At 42.9% G+C, this 20,107-nt stretch overlaps 1 protein-coding gene across 4 annotated transcripts in view; it reads left to right on the top strand.

The window, feature by feature from the left end:
* Positions 1–20,107, top strand: part of POU6F1 (POU class 6 homeobox 1) — a 92,324-nt gene that overhangs the window by 31,035 nt on the left and 41,182 nt on the right. For all 4 annotated transcript variants that reach the window (XM_075591622.1, XM_075591619.1, XM_075591620.1 and 1 more), the window contains one exon: positions 19,680–19,774. In XM_075591622.1, coding sequence (XP_075447737.1) covers positions 19,721–19,774 — 54 coding nt within the window. In that variant the 5' untranslated portion in view covers positions 19,680–19,720. The remainder of the gene's footprint in view (positions 1–19,679; positions 19,775–20,107) is intronic.

Raw genomic sequence — 20,107 nt, 5'->3', positions numbered from 1 at the left:
GGACCTGAAGCAAAGGGTTACAAAGTAGATTAGGTTGAAAAAAGACATATCCTTCAAGTTCAACCTTTGTTAAATTGTAATTGGGCGAGTTACTAATCTTACTCTATATTTATAGTTGCCATCCAGCCTGGTTATCTAGTGACCTACTGTACAGTTCATTGCCCTGACCAACTTGCAGCCTTCTTCCCAGCAAAACCATGAGATTAACGCTCCCTAATGTCTTTCTTTGGAATTCTGCTTTCCCATATACCTATCTTATATCGTGTGACAATTCAGACTCTTACTGTTCTCCCTGCAGGCTAGGGTGTTGATGGTGGAGGCTAGAGAAGTCTGGGGTCCCTTTTTTAAATACTCTTGTCATTGCTAAAAGCTCGATGCAGGTTGTTTAAAAGGGACCAGTAGGTGGTTTGAAAGACAAAATTGCATTTTTAAAACCATGCCACCAGCTGCCTGCCAACATCTGTTATGGGGTAATAGCTCCCCTCCTCCTTCCCTGTCACATCATAATTAGTATTATTTTCAGGAAGAACAGTAAGCTTCTGATTTCAGGAGCTCTGTGATATTCTCTGACACATATTCTCTGACACTTCAGATGTGTTGTAGCCCAGTGAGTTCCACTTTATTTGGCCAGATATAATTTAGCACTTAGGGCCAGATCTACAGAGTATCTGTTAACTCTGGGCTCACAGTGTCAGGCGGAAAGCAAACCTTTCATTGACAAACCTTTTCCCATTCAGAGGCCCCTGAAAAATTTATCTTGTCATTAACTTACCCAGAAAAAATGAAAGATTTGTTTAGGGACTTTCATTAGATTTGTTAACTTCTTAACAAGTAATTGTTTTCTGGACAGCTACTTGGGGAAAAACAGTGTAATGATCACATTAATATCTTTGGAGTAAAAATACTGCTCAAATCCCAGAAAAATGGGGCCTTGGATAATTCGGTTTTCCCTTTGCCTCACACCAGGGGTGCGCAAACTGGGGGTGCAAAATTTTCATGGGGGGAGCAGCGGTTACAGAGGCCCCGCCCTCTTCCCCAAGGCATTTAAATTACTGTATTGGCCCGAATATAGTGCTATGTTTTTTTCCCCCCTAAAAATGTCCTTCCGAAACCTGTACTTGTATCATATGCGCAGCCTAACACCTTTTTATTTTTCATGTAGAACACCTTCAAAAAACTTTAGGGTCGGATTATGTGCGGGGCCAATACGGTAAATGCCGGGGGAGGCGAGGCCTCTATAATTTATCTTACGTGCTCTCAGCCGGCTCTTCGGCGACACGTTGCCATGACAACGCTGCGTCAAATGGCAACGCGACGTCACATGTTGACGTGACGTTATATGACGACGCCGAAGCCAAAGAGCAGGTAAGGAGAGGGGACGTGAGCAGGGGGGGAGAGCAGACAGGGGGGCGCGAACAGAAATGTTTGCGCACCCCTGCCTCACGCCATATTTAGGTATGTATTGTGCTTGTAAACTTGTAATCCTCATGACTATTTTTATCCTTTTGTATATGTGATTCACACCGGCCTAATCCCTAGAACAACAACTCTAAGGCTTGTGATATAGTACGCGCTGGTGCGCGTGCACTGCGTTGGCGTTTAGTGTCTATGGGGCAAGCGGTGATGCCCGTGGCTAAGAGGCGTGGCTATGACATCACAGCGTTAGGCCGGACTGTGATTGGCTCAGAGCGTCACGTGGCACGGCAACAGCGCGAAAATACAAATTTCGTGTATTTCCTCAGATCTGCCGCGCCAACTCTCACGCCCGTGCGCGCACGTCTCAACTATTGCAACGTTGGGCTCACACAGGCAATTATCATTAGCACGCACGCGCGTGCACTGTATTACAGGCCTAAGCCTTTTTTCAATGAGGCGCGAACTACAGACCAATCTCAGGTCTATGAGAGATTCTGGGATGAAACGTCCAGAACCGGTGATACATAAAAGCAGTCGGAGTCACTGATTGAGCCACCTGTGCTGAAGCAGGGATATCCTTTAAACCTGACCTGTTTGTGGCCCTTGTGGACTGGAGTAGGCCACCCCTGACACTAGAGTATGCAGCTCTGTAGCTTTAAACAGTTTGTACCTCTTACTTTGAGTAAGTGCAAAGTTAAGATTTTCCGATTTCCTCCATTTCAATTACAGCTTTTTTTCCCCCCTGTGAAACAAATAGGTAATATGATACCCTTTATTCCCATGATTTGCCACTTTTAAAAATAATAATTGAATTTGGTAAAGCACACAAGAAAGTTAAACCTCGCTCAGCCTAAATGGGGAAGGGGAGTTGCGCCTCTGGGCTAAGTATGGTAGATACTACAACAAGAGAAGGCAAACCCAGTTGTGGGCACTCAATCGCCCTAAGTGATGAATTGATGATCGTACGTAAAAAAAAACTTTTAATAGATACATTTAAAGTAATGGAGTAAATATTCGACGATAGACGAAGTGTACCCAAATGATGCACTGAGTAGTTGCTAGGGTATATATTTACATAAATGTATAGGACCTACGTCTTTTTTCAACCTCATCTACTAAGTTACATAGTTACATAGTTACAATGTATAGGGAATAAGTCAACCTACAAAAGCTAAGCCCAAAAAACATATAATCAAGGTAAAAGTAACTCCTTCTTGGGTTGGCTGTTAAAGGGTTAAACCTGCTGTCACGTACGGCACACATGTGAGCACGTGACATGCATATGGGACAAGGGTTAATACACAGCTCGCTATCTTGCCTACTTTTCACCTTCACAAAGGTCCCTCAAATTAACAATATCGCCCCTCAATCGGTCCCAATATGCCACTTGTCTCAAACAGCAAACAAGTGGGCACGTGGCTAAGATATGCAACCAGGGTTAATACACACGACAACTCAAGCCAACTCACCTTTCGGCTCACAAGGTACTGTACTTTCTAAGAGTTAATATTAGCCCCTTACTCAGAAGCAATCAGCTCTATCCACTGCCACTACCCACGAAATATGTAATTAATATATATCTGCCAGGGTCTCAGGTCCCTGTTTATTATATAAAAAAAAACTATGCACTTAATACACAAAAATCTGTTGTAGCAAAATGTGTCAAAAAATGTCAGTTAACCTCTACAGTGTGGGCAAAAGTTTATTCAAAGCTGCAAAGCATTACTTATTAAAGAATTGTTTAATATATTTATTTATTTATGAAAATGTTTTACCAGGAAGTAATACATTGAGAGTTACCTCTTGTTTTCAAGTATGTCATGGTATATAAAGTATGTCAAGTATATACACATACAGTGCTTAGATTACAGAAAAAAGGATTACAAGAACATACATTTATACAACAGACGACATACATATGCCACACTCAATAGCACTCCATTTTGACACTTCAATACATACATATATTTTGTGGGGGCTCGGGGGTTCCCAAAATGAGGTTGCTGGGGTTTTGTGTTCTGTTAAGAAAATACAGTTACAATAAATGCAGAACAGTTTCTTAAAATAACAGTATAAAGCATCAAGCAGAAATCCCAATACCGTACTGTACGTTACCATTTCATAGGTTTTCCCCACAGGTCACTGGCGTAGAAATATGAAAATTCATGGGTTGGATCCAAAACACACCTCTGTTGAATTCTGATTTCATAACTCATGGGCAAGCCCTATATACCATTTTTTCCCCATTGATACAACATAAGCCCACCCCTGTCGTAAATCAGCTGCTAGGTTGACGGTTTTACGACTTTAGAAGAAAGAAAAAAAACTCCTAAAAAGACGTTTAAATTCATACCTCAATATATAAACACACATAACTTCCTTTCCCTAATACTTAGACACACACTAGTCATATCAACAGATTCACGCGATTATGCTTGATGTAAACAATACATTTTGACCCTCTTGCGCCTAAATTTGAGTGACAAATGGATATCTGTCCACCTCTTACCTATGTAGTGTGCGGTCTTATTGCATGCGTCTCCTTGCAACGATTACAGATATCTGGACGTTATACTTTAAGATTGAAGTTATCAGCGGATATCCTCAGTTTTAATAAATTAATTATTTTGTGGCACCCTTTCATAGCCACGCTCCTTGAACATTGCAGAACCCTCCAGAGAATGCTTTTGAAAGTACCTCTAGAAGTGTCCCATTAACTTGGATGTCAGAAGGGCTATAAATTAATCAAACAAATTCTTCAAAGTACAGGTCTCCTTTAGGACAGAGATACAAAGTAGAGCTCTACTCACAAGTTCATAATGCAGATCTCCATTTATTGTGACAGCCAAAAACAGTGAAAATACTATGTTTCAGGTCCCATATGGACCTTTCATCATTCATGTTTAGTTCTATGCAGCAGTTATTTATCTATGAACTAAAGTACTAATATACCCTGCAGCTCGGTATTTATATATTGCCAGCCATTAGGTATATAATATTGATCCTTTTATTTAGATCAGGGTCATTATTTATAGTAGGATTGGATAATTGTCTATCACTAGGGCAAGGGTACTGATCCCTTCATATAGATTGCTCCACCTATTCATTGATCTACAGTGCTTATCCTATTATCAATATGCCATGCAGCTTTATAGGTATGTATCAATACATTGCCAGCTACAGAAGGTACTGATCCCCATGTATGGTTTACTGGTTTCTAGACCTATATATGGGTCTACACAAGTTAATCAGGATAGTTCCATTAGCCTATCCTGGAAGGCATCTTGCAGCAGTATAGGAGGTTCAATTATTTAATAGTCAACCCAACATGGAGTTATTTGATTATATGTTTTTTGGACTTGGCTTTTGTATTTGTACTTACTCCCTACATTGTCTATATTTATGTTAATATATATACCCTATTACCTATTCAGTGCATCAATTGGGTACAGTTCGTCTGTCGTGGGCTATTTACTCCATTATTTTAAATGTACCTATTAAACTTTTTTTACTCACTATCATCAATTTATCACTTAGGGCGATTGAGTGCCCACAACCTGTTTGCTTTCTCTTGTTATAATATCTTGTATTTATTGAAGCAAATCCAAATATAAAACAATGAAACAATTAGGATGTCATCAGTTTCTTCCACATACACTTTAAGGTGTCAACCAACACACATCAGTTTGCCCCTCGTAAGTGTTGAAGAGGCCTTTAGACGCTGGAGAATAATAACTGGAAGTTTCACTACTGGGAGGTAGCATGTCAGCTTGACCATAATTGGCCTCCCATTGGCAGATGGCAGGCTGCTATTTCACAGCAGTATTGCAAAAGACAAAACATACATCTCTTGTTACTATATACTGGAAAATTCTAGCATACTTTAAATCAGTTCCCTAGGTAACACCTCCCATGCCTTGTTAAAATATAGAATACTTGAAATGTGTGCATGCAATAATTAGGATTTGAATGTCACCTAAGCTGGTGATTCCAGATTGCAATGAAATAAAGTCTGTACAAGGGTAGCAGCAATGGAAATGGTAGCAGCTTCTTGTTGCCAGACTGAAAAAGCTGATGTAATAAGTAGAAATTGTAAATCATGGCTCAGGACTATGAACTTTAAATATCACATATTTAGGCCATCTACAGATCCTGTGGAAAGAACCTATGTTGTCTCAGTAAAAAAAATTCAATGTACTGCTCTTCAGAGCAGTATTCAATGGCTCGTAATCCAAAAAGTCTGACATGGGCTTCACCAACAATTTAGTCCTGCTCTTGGCGCGAAACACCTGAAACAACTACCTAATACACTAAGATGTATATATGTAGGAAAGATACGCAAATAAACATTTAACCTGCATGCTGGAATGCTGGGTGTGACGAAAGGGGAAACAGTGCTATAAAACGTGCATGGTGATGTGACCGCTTCCCTATTCAAGATGCCAGGACTAAATTGAACTGCAATACACACCTGGCATCTTGGGCAGAAAAGGGAGCATAGATCCAGATTCCCGAAGCACAGACGCAGGTTAGCGCATTCAACACTGTGTTAACTCCCATTGACTTGAATGGAAATGAACACTGGATCAGATGCACTAACCTGCACCGGCACTTGATGAATCTGGGCCCTAGTTGTTTCTTTAAACTCCTTAGTAGTCACAGTGGTTGTGAAGACATGTATAATGCATGTATAATGCATGGCTTTGTGACTGCCATGGCTACTAAGATTAGGGTGACCAGATTTACAAAAGTAAAAACCGGGACACATTAAAAAAAATTTTTATAAAACAAATTATATCACCAACTGCGCCCCTTCTCCTTTATGTCTCTCTACCCCGCTCTGCCTCCCCTTCTCTCTCACACACACACCTTTCTCTCTCCTTCCCCCCATATCCCTCTATTCTCGTTCTCCCCACCCCTACATTCTCATTCCACCCTTCCCTGTCTCTCTCTCTCTCCCCCCATTCTCTCTCTCTCTCTCTCTCTCCCCCTCCCCCCCATTCTCTCCCCCCCCCCCATTCTCTCTCTCCCTCCCCTCATTCTCTCTCTCTCCCCCTCTCTCCCCCCGCATTCTCATGCTCTCTCTCCCAATTCTCTCTCCCCCATTCTCTCCCCCTCCCTCTCCCTCTCCCCTCCCCCTCTCATTCTCTGTCTCTCCTCCATTTTCTCTGTCTCTCTCTCCCCCATTCTTTGTCTCTCTCTCTCCCCCATTCTTTGTCTATCTCTCCCCTCCCCCATTCTCTGTGTCTCTCCTCCATTTTCTGTTTCTCCCCCCCCCCCATTCTTTTACTGTCTCTCTCTCCCCTCAATTCTCTGTCTCTCTCCCCCATTCTCTGTCTCAATCCTCCCATTCTCTGTGTCTTCCCCCATTCTCTGTCTCCCCCCCATTCTCTCTCTCCCCCCACATTCTCTCGCTCTCTCTCTCCCCACATTCTCTCGCTCTCTCCTCCCATTCTCTCTGCTCCCATTCTCTCTCCCCCCATTCTCTCCCTCCCTCTCCTCTCCCCCATTCTCTGTCTCTCCTCCATTTTCTGTCTCTCACCCCCCCATTCTCTGTCTCTCTCTCCCCCTCCCCATTCTGTGTCTCTCTCTATCCCCCATTCTTTGTCTGTCTCTCTCTCTCCCCCCCCCCATTCTCTCTCTCTCCCCCATTCTCTGTCTCCCCCCCCCATTTTCTGTCTCTCCCCCATTCTTTGTCTCTCTATCCCCTTCCTCATTCTCTGTGTCTCTCGTCCATTTTCTGTCTCTCTCCCCCATTCTCTGTCTCTCTCCCCCCATTCTGTGAAACCCCCCCATTCTCTCTCTCCCCCGTCCATTCTCTCTTTTCCCCATTCTCTGTCTCTCTCTTTCCTCCCCCCATTTTCTCTCTCCCCCCATTCTGTCTCCCCTCTCTTCCCCCCATTCTCTCTCTCTTCCCCATTCTCTCTCTCTCCCCCCATTCTCTATCTCTCTTCCCCCCATTCTCTCTCTCTCTTCCCCCCCATTCTCTCTCTCCCCCCCATTCCCCCCATTCTCGTCTCTCTCTCCCCCCCCCATTCTCGGCTCTCTGTCCCCCCATTCTCTCTCCTCCCCCCATTCTCTTTCTCTTCCCTCCATGCTCTCCCCCCCCCCATTCTCTGTCTCTCCCCCCACCCCCTATTCTCTTCTCTCTCTCCCCTCCATTCTCTGTCCGTCTCTCCCCCACTCCATTCCGTGTGTCTCTCCCCCATTCTCTGTCTCTCCCTCTCCCCCCATTCTCTCTCTTTCCCCCCAATCTCTGTCTCTCTCCCCCCCATTCCTCCCCATTCTCGGCTCTCTCTCCCCCCCTCCCATTCTCGTCTCTCTGTCCCCCTTTTCTCTCTCCTCCCCCCATTTTCTCTCCTCCCCCCATTCTCTCCTCCTCCATTCTCTCTCTCCCCCATTTTCTCTCTCTACCCTCCATGCTCTCCCCCCCATTCTCTCTCCCCCACCCATTCTCTGTCTCTCCACCACCCCATTCTGTGTGTCTCTCTCTCCCCCATTCTCTGTCTCTCTCTCCCCAACCCCATTCTGTGTCTCTCTCTATCCCCCATTCTCTGTCTCTCTCTCCCCTCCATTCTCTCCCTCTCCCCTCCATTCTCTCTCTCTCTCTCCCCCCCCCTTTCTCTGTCTCCCCTCCATTCTCTGTCTCTCCTCCATTCTCTGTCTCTCTCCCCCATTCTCTGTGTCTCCCCCCCCCCCCATTCTGTCTCTCTCCCCCCATTCTTTGTCTCTCTCTCCCCTCCCACTCTGTGCCCTTCTTCCCATGCTGTGCCCCTCTCCCCCCCCCCACTCTGTGCCCTTCTTCCCATGCTGTGCCTCTTTCCCCACACTGTCTCTCCCCATGCTGTGCCTGTGCCTCTCTCTGTGTCTCTCCCCATGCTGTGTCTCTCCCCATGCTGTGCCTGTGTGTGTCTCTCTCTGCCTCTCCCCATGCTGTGCCTGTGTTCTCTCTGTGTGTCTTCCCCCCCCCCCCCCCATTGTGTGTGTCTGTGTCCCCCATTCTGGACCATACCTGCATGGGTGGGGGAAGCCATCTTGAGCCCTGGCAGCAGCCACCGGAAGTTCTCACTGACACTTCCGGGTCTCACTGCTGGGGCTTCGCAGCTCAGACCCGTCCCCTGCTCTCCTCCATGCATTGTCTGCTCTCTGCGGCCCCCCCTGCTCTGATGGTCAAAAGCAGAACAGCCACAAAAAAACGGAACATTTTACAGCATGCAGGGCAGCCGGGACAGAGGTTAAAAATACGGGACTGTCCCGGCTAAACCGGGACACCTGGTCACCCTAACTAAGATGTTAATAGCGCTAACAGTAGCCTACCTACCTACGCCTTGCAAGCCAAAGCTGCAAAGCAATGCAAGGATTGCACTCCACTAAGATCATTTCCAGCACGGTTACCTCCAACTCTCCAGACACCTACCACCTTCCAAACCTTAATCTTCCTGCCCTGTGGATGTTAGAGGATCCCCAAGCATAGGTACACACTCTTGACTCTTCAATGGCCACCCATTGCACTGCTGACAAATTACCAACAAGAGGACAGATTGTACACTTGTGGCTGCTGAGGCATCCAGTATAACTTTGAGCTTTCATTTAGCAATTCACATAATTGTGTAATTTCCTCACTCGCTTTGGCATTTGCTAGTAGTCTTAGAAACGGCCACGTTTTAAGACCATACTTTACAGCACAGACATGCAAGTGACAGAAGCAAATGAAGTACATATAAGTAAGTGAGCTTTACATAATTATGTAATACTTAAAGGTGCAGTGTTTGTCACGGGAGACCAGGCAGTATACACCTTTTTATACCAGGATCGTTCATTTAGCAAAACGGGTTATGAAATAAATTGTAGTTTATTCACTTAAATAGGCATACACACAGTGGAACACACACTACAGGCAAAAAGACACACTTACTTGGGAACTGGGGTAACAAACTAGACTCTCCAAGGTGCAGGGAATACTAAATAAGGAGTTTCCTCTGACCAGGACTTAGCCCGCAATGTCCTCTTTCTTGCTGGAGACTTGAAACTGGAGACTCAAATCTGATGGGTGCATGGATTCTTAAATTATTTCTGTCTCCATTCACAAAATACTGCAGCCCCATCAGAAGCGTGAAAACTTTCTCAGCAGCCAATCAAAGACCAGCCTGTAGAAAAAACAGGGTTAGCTGGAAATCTGAATGAACCAAGGGGCATGTGCAACTTGGCACCTCTGTCCCTGGTTGCCTCAATGTCACCTGTGGTGACAGGCCAAGTCTGACAGAACCAAAATGGCTTGACACCTCTGACATCCTGTGACTCCTTTGAGCTCAGATGGTTATGCAGCTCCTATGCATATGCTTAGGCTGACTGCATGGATTTTTATACACCCTATAAACCATACTTTAATAAAGTATAAACCTTCGGGACAAAAAAGAGGAGTGGAGTAGGGAGTGATCAACTAGAAACCATTGAATTAATTGAAAAATACTCGATAATTAGTAAGTGTGTGCAAACTGAACTGAAGTGAATCAGAGAAATGGTGAGCTCACAAGACAGTGTACTCCAAAGAAACATTCACTTAAATGCACACCACTAATATAGTATAAAATATAACTTTTATTGTCATTACATAAAACATATATTAGCGATAGTGTACGTGTAACACAAAATAAAAGTAAGTATGACGAACTGCTTATACCACTTCCTATTGGTTAACCCCTAAATTGCTAGATTAACAAATGCAGTAGGGTAAATAGGCAGATGTAGCACTGATTATAACTAAGACCAGATCTAGAATGCCCCTAGTGAATAATGATAATAGGTGCATTAGATAAACCACCTTGGTAGTAATATATCCTCAAAACCACCTGGTAGAGGTATATACCGAGGGCTAGGTGTCCACCTATTGTAATAAGTAGGGGGTATACACAGCTCCTAGATAACATATATATATATATATATATATATATATATATATGTGTGCATGTATATTGATACTCAAGAAGAACAGCTAGAAGCTGGCATAGCAGGGGTGCGAACAGTCAACAAAGCCCTGCACTAGTCAGTACTGCCAGTACAAATCCCAAGGTATATATAGTATCTCCTTTTAGTTGTAAATCATGGTCTATTGCTGCAGCGTCAGACTAAAGTTTAAAAGAGTGGTATAAATGGTGCTCAAAAGTACTAGGATCTGTATCCTTATGTTAAGAGGAAAAGAGCAAAACACTGGGTAATGATTACTAAAATAATCAAGCACTGAACCTATAGGAGGGCTCTAAGGTACCCTGAAGGTGGGGGTAGGTGCACGGAGACACTTCCCCTGCCTCATTGGGTAGGCCCCAGGTAAACGTACTCACAAGACTCCCAGTTGCTCTATCCAAAGCGTGCAGCTGTATCCAGGTCAGGAGAATCCAAATGCAGTGTGTGTGCAGCGCACAGCAAAGAGTTGAGAGAGAGCAGGTCTGGCAAAATAAACTCTTTAATGACAAGCCATAAAATAGAGGGTTGCAACCCTTCTACGCGTTTCGTGCAGGTTATGCACTTTATCAAGAAGTGCCTTACACGATATACAGAGCATTTAAATACAGCTGACTGCCGTTTTGGCGCCAACTATGGGGAGTTTCGCCCCCTCCTATGCCAACTTATTTATGGGGTGGTGGGAAAATAACTTTATTTACAGTAGCACAAATATTTATAGACACAATATTATTTTTTACAAACGTTTTATTGACGATCTTCTTATTATTTGGCATGGGAGCACTGACACGTTTAAAGCATTTTTTGATTATGTAAATGATAATACTTTAGATATTCAATTCACAACTAATCACAATGCACATCACATTAGCTTCCTGGACATTTTGTTTTATATAGACATGAGTCATAAAATACAATCAGATGTATATAAAAAAAACTAATTCCAGAAATTCTTTTTTAGAGCAGACAGCTGTCACCCCAGGTCTGAGATTTCAGGCATTCCAAAAGGTCAGTACCTCAGACTGAGGAGGAATTGCTCCACTATTAGCGATTTCAACACTCAGTCTGAGGAACTGACCAACCGATTCATAGAAAGAGGCTATAATCGGGAGACCCTCCAATCTACATTACAAGAGATAACAAAAATTGACAGGAAAACTTTACTCCCTTTGAAGAGATCCAGGGTGAGGGATGGGGGTCATGGAAAAAATTCTTTGGATACTAATGTAGGGACAGATAATAACAAAATATGTCCCTTATTCATTTCCCCATACAATAAATCTAGTGGCCAGGTGAATAGGATTATCAACAAGCACTGGGAGCTATTGCGTATTGATCCCATACTTCGTGAGTACACTGAGAGGGGACCAAAATTTGTATACCGAAAAGCAAAGACCTTAGCCACATTTATTTCTCCCAGTGTTATTTCCACTCCTGTTGGTAGTCCTAACTCCTTTGCTACTAGGGGATCTTTTAGATGCAATCATTGCAATATGTGTAAATTCATGAAGCCATCTAATCATATCTCTTCCCACAGTCCACACAAACGTTACAATATTCATAGTTTTATTAATTGTAACACTTCGTATGTAATCTATCTTATCAATTGTGGCTGTGGGAAGAGATATGTTGGTAGGACCACGAGGGCCCTTAAAATCAGGATGCAGGAGCACTGTAGACTTATTAGGAAAAAAGATTTGCAGCATCCTGTATCTAAACACTTTACAGAATGTGGAGAAGGGGGCATCAACAACTTTTCTTTTATTGGTATAGAGAGAATTATCAGAAGGGAAAGAGGAGGTGATATGGTTAAACCTTGGATTGTAGAGAATCTTACTGAATTTTCATGTTAAAAACAAGATTTCCAGACGGGATTAATATAGAGTGGAATATTAATCATTTCCTGACATGAATCCTATCGTTTAGAAGTTCCACAAGTTTTCTTAAATATCGAGCTACATTTTTCTAATATCTGTTATGATATATAAAACTTTACCATCAATCAAAATATTATGAGGCTATGTTTGAATTTCATGGCTGTATTGCCTTGTTACTCTGTATATCATTCGGGCCATGTATTGTTATTATTGGATATGAGATTACATAATCTAAATGGAAACAATTTCAAGAATCAAGCCCTGTATTGAATCTTCTAGGTATCCCAACTTGATATACTTATGGTCTCTCCCAATCAGTTGATCTTCACTCATATTTCTATAAAATTACTATGATGTGTATATGTGTAATTATATGAGTAGGATTATCTGGATATACTGTAGGATTCATTTTGTAATATTTGATCATAGGAACTTGATATTTAATGTTCTCACTGCATTGTCTATGGAGTATCTAATAATACTTTTTGTAGTTAATTATTATCATTCAATTTATTTCTATTGGATAAAGTTCACACATTGTTTTTTAAAGATGATGATCCAATTACTATTATGACCTCTGTCACATCAAGAGGGTTGCACATATGCTTTTACATTGGTATAGGAATATACTTTTTAATTATTTTTTTCAATTATTGGGTAGTTGTCTCATTGTATGTATTTTTGTATTGTTGTTACTGACTGCCGAATATTAGTCCTCCCACTGTCCCTGTATATATGTTTCTTAAATTTCTGGGCACTACATATTTGACACTGCGTGCGTTACCTCCACTGACTGTCTTGCGCATTGTGTGGATGCGCGCGCATGTTGTCACTATGGGAGCTCGTGGTAATGTTTACCTCCATCCACGCATGCGTGTACTCTTGGGACGGAGGGGAGTTGATTATTAGCTCTAGTCTCGTTCATCTGCGCATGCGCGGACCGACGGGACGTGGGGGTGCCTTTCATTACGTGTGGTTCAGCTCGTCATAGCCTATAGGTGGGTGTAACTCCCTGGGACTGTCGATTGGTTGTGCCATAGGGTGGGGGTTCCTCCTGGACCTGGTTGTGCGGCGCATGCATTAGATGAGCGATTTTCATTGGTTGGTTCATTAGTGACGTCATTGGTTTGGCGCCAGAACAGCAGTCAGCTGTATTTAAATGCTCTGTATATCGTGTAAGGCACTTCTTGATAAAGTGCATAACCTGCACGAAACGCGTAGAAGGGTTGCAACCCTCTATTTTATGACTTGTCATTAAAGAGTTTATTTTGCCAGACGTGCTCTCTCTCAACTCTTTGCTGTGCGCTGCACACATACTGCATAAAGTTTAAAAGAGACTTCCAAGTAGGAGTCTCATAACATCACTACGTGCCCAACGCACGTTTCCCTCCAGCTATGGAGCTTCCTCAGGGACATTTTTGCAGGTGAATAGAAGCGACGCTATTTATAGGGGAACATCACCATGGCAACGGAATCGTAAGGTGGCGCATGCGCGGGCTGATAGACACTACAGCATGTATAGGCTTATACTGCGCATGCGTGCACTTCCGTTACACGGAACGGAAGTGCACGCATGCGCAGTATAAGCCTATACATGCTGTAGTGTCTATCAGCCCGCGCATGCGCCACCTTACGATTCCGTTGCCATGGTGATGTTCCGTTATAAATAGCTTCGCTGCAAAAATGTCCCTGAGGAAGCTCCATAGCTGGAGGGAAACGTGCGTTGGGCACGTAGTGATGTTATGAGACTCCTACTTGGAAGTCTCTTTTAAACTTTAGTCTGACGTTGCAGCAATAGCCCATCATTTACCACTAAAAGGAGATACTATATATACCTTGGGATTTGTACTGGCAGTACTGACTAGTGCAGGGTTTTGTTGACTGTTCGCACCCCTGCTATGCCAGCTTCTAGGTGTTCTTCCTGAGTATCAATATACATGCACATATATATATATATATATATATATATATATATATATATATATATGTTATCTAGGAGCTGTGTATACCCCCTACTTATTACAATAGGTGGACACCTAGCCCTCGGTATATACCTCTACAAGGTGGTTTTGAGGCTATATTACTACCAAGGTGGTTTATCTAATGCACCTAGTTTGTTATATCATTATTCACTAGGGGCATTCTAGATCTGGTCTTGGTTATAATCAGTGCTGCATCTGCCTATTTACCCTACTGCATTTGTTAATCTAGCAATTTAGGGGTTAACCAATAGGAAGTGGTATAGGCAGTTCGTCATACTTACTTTTATTTTGTGTTACACGTACACTATCGGTAATATATGTTTTATGTAATGACAATAAAAGTTATATTTTATACTATATTAGTGGTGTGCATTTAAGTGAATGTTTCTTTTGAGCACACTGTCTTGTGAGCTCACCATTTCTCTAAACCTTTGGGAACCTTATATACGTGTGGGAAATTAGATGGGGATATCTGGGCTCGAAAAACAGGAGTCTGGGGGACACAGTGCAGCCTCAATACGATTCACCCCACGAACCCACAAATAGTGCCTGCGCACCGGGGAGAATCAGGGGACCACCAGTAGCTGGGGCCCCCCCCGAACTCCTGCAAACAAAAGTAATACATTTTCGCCCCAATATCCCACCTACAACTTACACTCGCAAAATCTAGAGTTTCTACGACACAGGGAACCCCAAAAGCCCCTGAACAGGTCAGGGTTTTCTATACTTTACAGGGGACTTCCATAGCCCACAAACCCAATACAGGTTCTGGGACACCTTGGCACTAACTGGGGTACCGCTATGTTACCTAGGGATAACCCAGAGCTACAGGAACACTTTTCATCCCTGTGCCTCCCAGGCTGTGCTGAAACAGGGAACCAACCCATGAACCCCTATATAGGTTCTGAGTCACCTGGGCAGTAACTGGGTATCCCCCTTAACCTAGGGACCGTTTATAGTTACAGGGACACTTTGCTTCCCTGTGCCCCATTTACCTTTCTGGGCTGTGCTGAAGCAGGTAACCCCAGCGGTGAAACATGCAAGCGTTTTCAAGGGGAGATATTGCCAGGACAATGTGCCTATATGTATCCGGGAATCAAGCATGATTCTCAGGTACATTTTTGGGGTATCCAGCAACTCTGGATCCCGACTACCTAGACACATTCTGACAACACTTTCGCTGCAAAAAAACCCTTAAAACTCATATCCTAGCAATCCCTGCTTGCCGGCATCGCTGGGCAGGCCAAAACACATAAAATCCTTTATTGTCGCATGTGACGGTGAGGGGGTACCCAGGCCATTGACAAAGGTATTTGGCCCGGCTTGGTGCCTCTGAGCCATATGGGGGAATTGTGATTGTCAGCTCTTCAACCCAATCATGGCATGGCATTTGTAATAAAGGTGTATGTGTATTCTTACTGTTCCAGGAGTGCCAACCAGCGGAGATCTGCAGGGCGTGAGTTTCAGGGGTGATTTTACGGTAAAATGTTGTCAGGGTGTGTTTGGGTAGAAGGGGGCCAGTGTTGCGGGTTACCCCGAAACATGTACTCAAGATTCCCCCCAGATTCCTGAGGACATGAGGACCACAGACCACTGGATAAAATCCTCCCTGGAAAGCAGTTTGCAGCTCACTGCCAAATCTCCCTGCTTCAGCACAGGCCAGAACAGTAAGAACGGGCAGGGAACTGAATTACATTACAGGTCCCGGTATATGCCCAAACCCCAGAACCCAGTGTGTGGTTCAGTACATCTCTCACCAAGTATAAGGTGAAGAGAGTTATAGGTGTTTTAAGTTGAAGTGTAGAGTGTCAGTTCTGCGACCCAGTGATGGCTTTAATACTGTAATTGTATTAAAAACCGTCTGTGAGTCTCCCACCAGGGATAAGGTGGCGAGAATCATATCATGTTTTAAATGTATGGGTTTTTGGAACAGTGTTTCCCTGTAAACCGTGCAATGGTAAAAAGTTTTTTAAAAAGCAGCAGTTTACAGCACAGCGCATAGCGTTTAGCTAACTTCGGCTAGGAAGGTGCAGGAGCGCTGAGTTTTGCTGTGAGTGCTGCTGGAGTAAAATCATTAAAAAGGTTATGGCGCAATTTTTATAAAGGTATATAAAAATTGGTATATAAAATATAAAAATTGATGTATAAAAGTCCTCAAGGGTTATGTTTTTGGTAAAGTAATGTTCAGAGGAAGTCATTCAGTGTGGATGAAGGTCCATTTGCATAGGAAACAGGAAGCTACTCCACCCCTAAGTTTCAAAGGACCAGTTTCGAAGGCCGTCCAGGATACAAAGGTGTTAACCATGTGTTAGTAAGAAGGGGTGAAGGAAGTGTTAGACCCTGTGTTAGCAAGAAGGTGTGAAGGAAGTGTTAGACCGTGTGTTAGCAAGAAGGTGTGAAGGAAGTGTTAGACCGTGTGTTAGCAAGAAGGTGTGAAGGAAGTGTTAGACCGTGTGTTAGCAAGAAGGTGTGAAGGAAGTGTTAGACCCTGTGTTAGCAAGAAGGGGTGAAGGAAGTGTTAGACCCTGTGTTAGCAAGAAGGGGTGAAGGAAGTGTTAGACCCTGTGTTAGCAAGAAGGGGTGAAGGAAGTGTTAGACCCTGTGTTAGCAAGAAGGTGTGAAGGAAGAGACTTCAATAAGCCATCCTGCCAAATGGCTGCTCTGTCCAGACTTTCTGGCGTTGAGCCGGCAAGGGGTCTAGCATGACAAATGGGAAAAGATAGCGTTTGTCGCACATGCCCAGTTGCTATGCTGAAGCTCCCAGTGCCAGTCTACACAGGACTGGCAAACTCCAGGACAGGTGGGATAATTTATTCCCACGCAGAGATTGGCTGGCCAGGTTAGGTATAGGGAGTTTTAACCCCATAATAATCCTTGCCGCCCATCAGGAATCAGTTCCATCTAAGTTCCATCATGCGGTAACAGATTCACCTAAGACTTATCATGCAGTGACAGATCCATCCTATAACTAGACTTAACATCGTAACTAGTAAGTGTATTTTTTTGTTGTAATTGTAAATCAAGCTGTGTATGTTCATTGTGTAAATAAATTACAAATTATTTTATCTCTTGCTTTCCTCAATCAAAGGATCCGGGTATTTTGGTGTTAAAAGCATTGGTCTCCTGTGACATCACACGATACATATGCATTAGACAGTACTGGGCTCAAGATCTGACTCTTCTTGAACCCTTATTATGGATCAGGGGTAACCAAACGGGCTTAAACCTTTTATTTGAGAGCCTGGTTACCCCTCTACCGCCACAATGTTGTCTTTAACTTTGTTTTTGTTTTCAGCTGTCTTTCATATCTTTTGATACTGTAACATTTTAGAGATAATTGCCTCTATATTTTTGGTTGTTATTTTCTCCTGTAGTAATGTTTTTTTTCTATCAATCGATTACATGTATTAAGTAATGTTTTCAAAGTATTGTACATTAAAAAATATATAAAACATTTTTTAACTACTATAGTGCTGATAAAGCAACATTAAAATAGGCTTCAGATAACTACACAGAAGTGGACATTGGAAATGAATCCCCAATAGGTGCTTCTAATATCTAGAGTATGATAGCCATGTAGCATAATAGTTCAGGAGAGAATATATCTTCAATAAGGGTATATGTGCAGTATATAGGCTTGGATGCTCACCTTGTAGCCCTAGTGTGGGATAACAAATAAAGGTAGAGGAACCCCACAGTGAGTGTGTGTAATGAGCACTCAATGAAGAGAGCCCACCCCACACCCACTAATGGAGCAAGACACCTATATCCCTAGGCTTGAGCAGAAAAATCGCCCAGTAGTATATACAAACTGCATATGATTGAAAAGAGCATATAACTCACGGTTGATGCATGTCCTGGAAAATGCAGCGATTTCCGGTAGTGGTAAATCGCAGTAGAAAAGAATGGTGGAGCACTGCTGGAAAAAATAAAGGGCTGGAGGCTAATGGCAAAATTAAAAATGCTTTATTTTAATGCATATATAGACAGAGCTACAGAAACAGGTTCTCTAACGCGTTTCGCGCTGTCAAAGCGCTTTGACAGCGCAAAACGCGTTAGAGAACATGTTTCTGTAGCTCTGTCTACATATGCATTAAAATAAAGCATTTTTAATTTTGCCATTAGCCTCCAGCCCTTTATTTTTTCCTGCAGTGCTCCACCATTCTTTTCTACTGCGATTAACTACACAGAAGGACTGACTCAAAAGCTGCTTTTGTACGATTTTTATTAGTAACAATGACGCTATTTAAAGCCTCCTAGAAACTGGGGCAAAATCAAAGCAAAAACCAGCAATATATTTATGAAAGAAAATGAATATCCTATTCAAAGTTGTTTAATAGATACTTTTGATGCTGTTCTTTTGCACATTGGAGACTTTGGTACGGTGTTTCCAAACCGAGGTTCCGCGGCACCATGGGGTTCCGTGAGAGGATCAAAAGGGTGCCGCAGGATTTCCCCGATTTATCCCAGAGCAGGAAGAGAGCAGGGCAGTTTCCTCTATCCTGATTGGCTTCATTACCCAGGGGGTGTCAGGAGCCTTCTGGGTGTGGCCAAGCAGAGGAGGAAGGAACATAGGCAGTAGAGAGGTGAGGCTGGGTGTCTCTGTTCTGTGTGTATTTATGTTGCGTGTGTGTGTTTTTCATGACTTTCTGCCCCCTCTGACTTCCCTACCCACTCTGACCGTCTGCCTCCTCTGTCTGTCTGTCTGTCTCTGTCTCCTGTGAAAGTCTCTCTGTCATGTGTTTTCTGTGACCCTGTCCTGTTGTAGGGGTGCCTCAAACTGTTACTGTGGTTAGGGGTGCCCTGAGAGAATAAAGGTTGAAAACCACTGGATTAGTATATAACCCCTGAAGAGTAAGTAGACTTATGTTTTTCAAGGAGAGAATCACAGATATAGTAATTTATTATCATTCTCTCTAACTAAATGGATGTGTTTCCCTTCTGGTGAAAGAGGATGATTACAGTTACATATTTGTAGTAATAAAGCAGCATTTTCTAGTAGAATGTTTAAAGTACATCCCTGGATTGAAAGACATTAAAACATTTTTTTTTAAATCCCTTCTCTCAAAAATAAGACAAAACATGAATGACCAGCAGCAATTTTGGTTGGTTTCAGTGATTTTACCTTTGATGATTGTCTTTGGCAACAATGTTGAGGAAAATATATATGAAGTTTAAAAATATTAATATCTCCCGAACGCATGAGCTCTGTGAGCAATTACTGGTTTGATCCTATGTTGTAGGATAGATTTGATCAAATACGGGATGCTGTTTTAATTTGAGTCTGAGATTTTGGGTCTGTACTGTACTGTAATATATGTTCTTTTCCTTTCCTCTAAATGACTATAAGGTTTAGAGCACTACAGCAGGAGCAATGATTTTAATTCATCCAAAGTGTTCCTGTATTCACACATTGAATGTACTGTTTGATATCTTGGTTTTACAGCATGCAGCAAGCGTGAGGGACAGTTATTCCAGTGAAAAGCCATGGATACTGGAGCTCTCCAACACCATGATCCGTCACTCACAGTCAATGAACAGGTATTTATTTCCTACGTTATAAAGGGCAGCATCATAGTTACTGGCACTCGGAAGTTCCAAAGACTTCAGGCCATGACTGGTTTGGAATTCAATGAAGTCCAAGGCAGCTGGTACGCCTCTTCTCTTTCTTGGTCCTATGGGATGGGATAAGTGGAACAAGGTGAAGGAAACGGTTAGTAAATATGCCTTTAATAGACACCCATTTTGGGTCCAACTGGAAAAAAGGAGCAATATACAGTAGCATACTGTTAATGTTATTGTGACACCGTATGATGGAGAGAAGAGTTGAGACTCAAGAGTAAGAAGTCGTTAGAAGATAAAGCCAGCACAAGC

Source organism: Ascaphus truei, chromosome 3 (genome assembly GCF_040206685.1).
Source record: "Ascaphus truei isolate aAscTru1 chromosome 3, aAscTru1.hap1, whole genome shotgun sequence".
NCBI lineage: Eukaryota > Metazoa > Chordata > Amphibia > Anura > Ascaphidae > Ascaphus > Ascaphus truei.
Note: the sequence above shows the minus strand (reverse complement) of the source record. Positions and strands in the feature narration are given on the sequence as shown.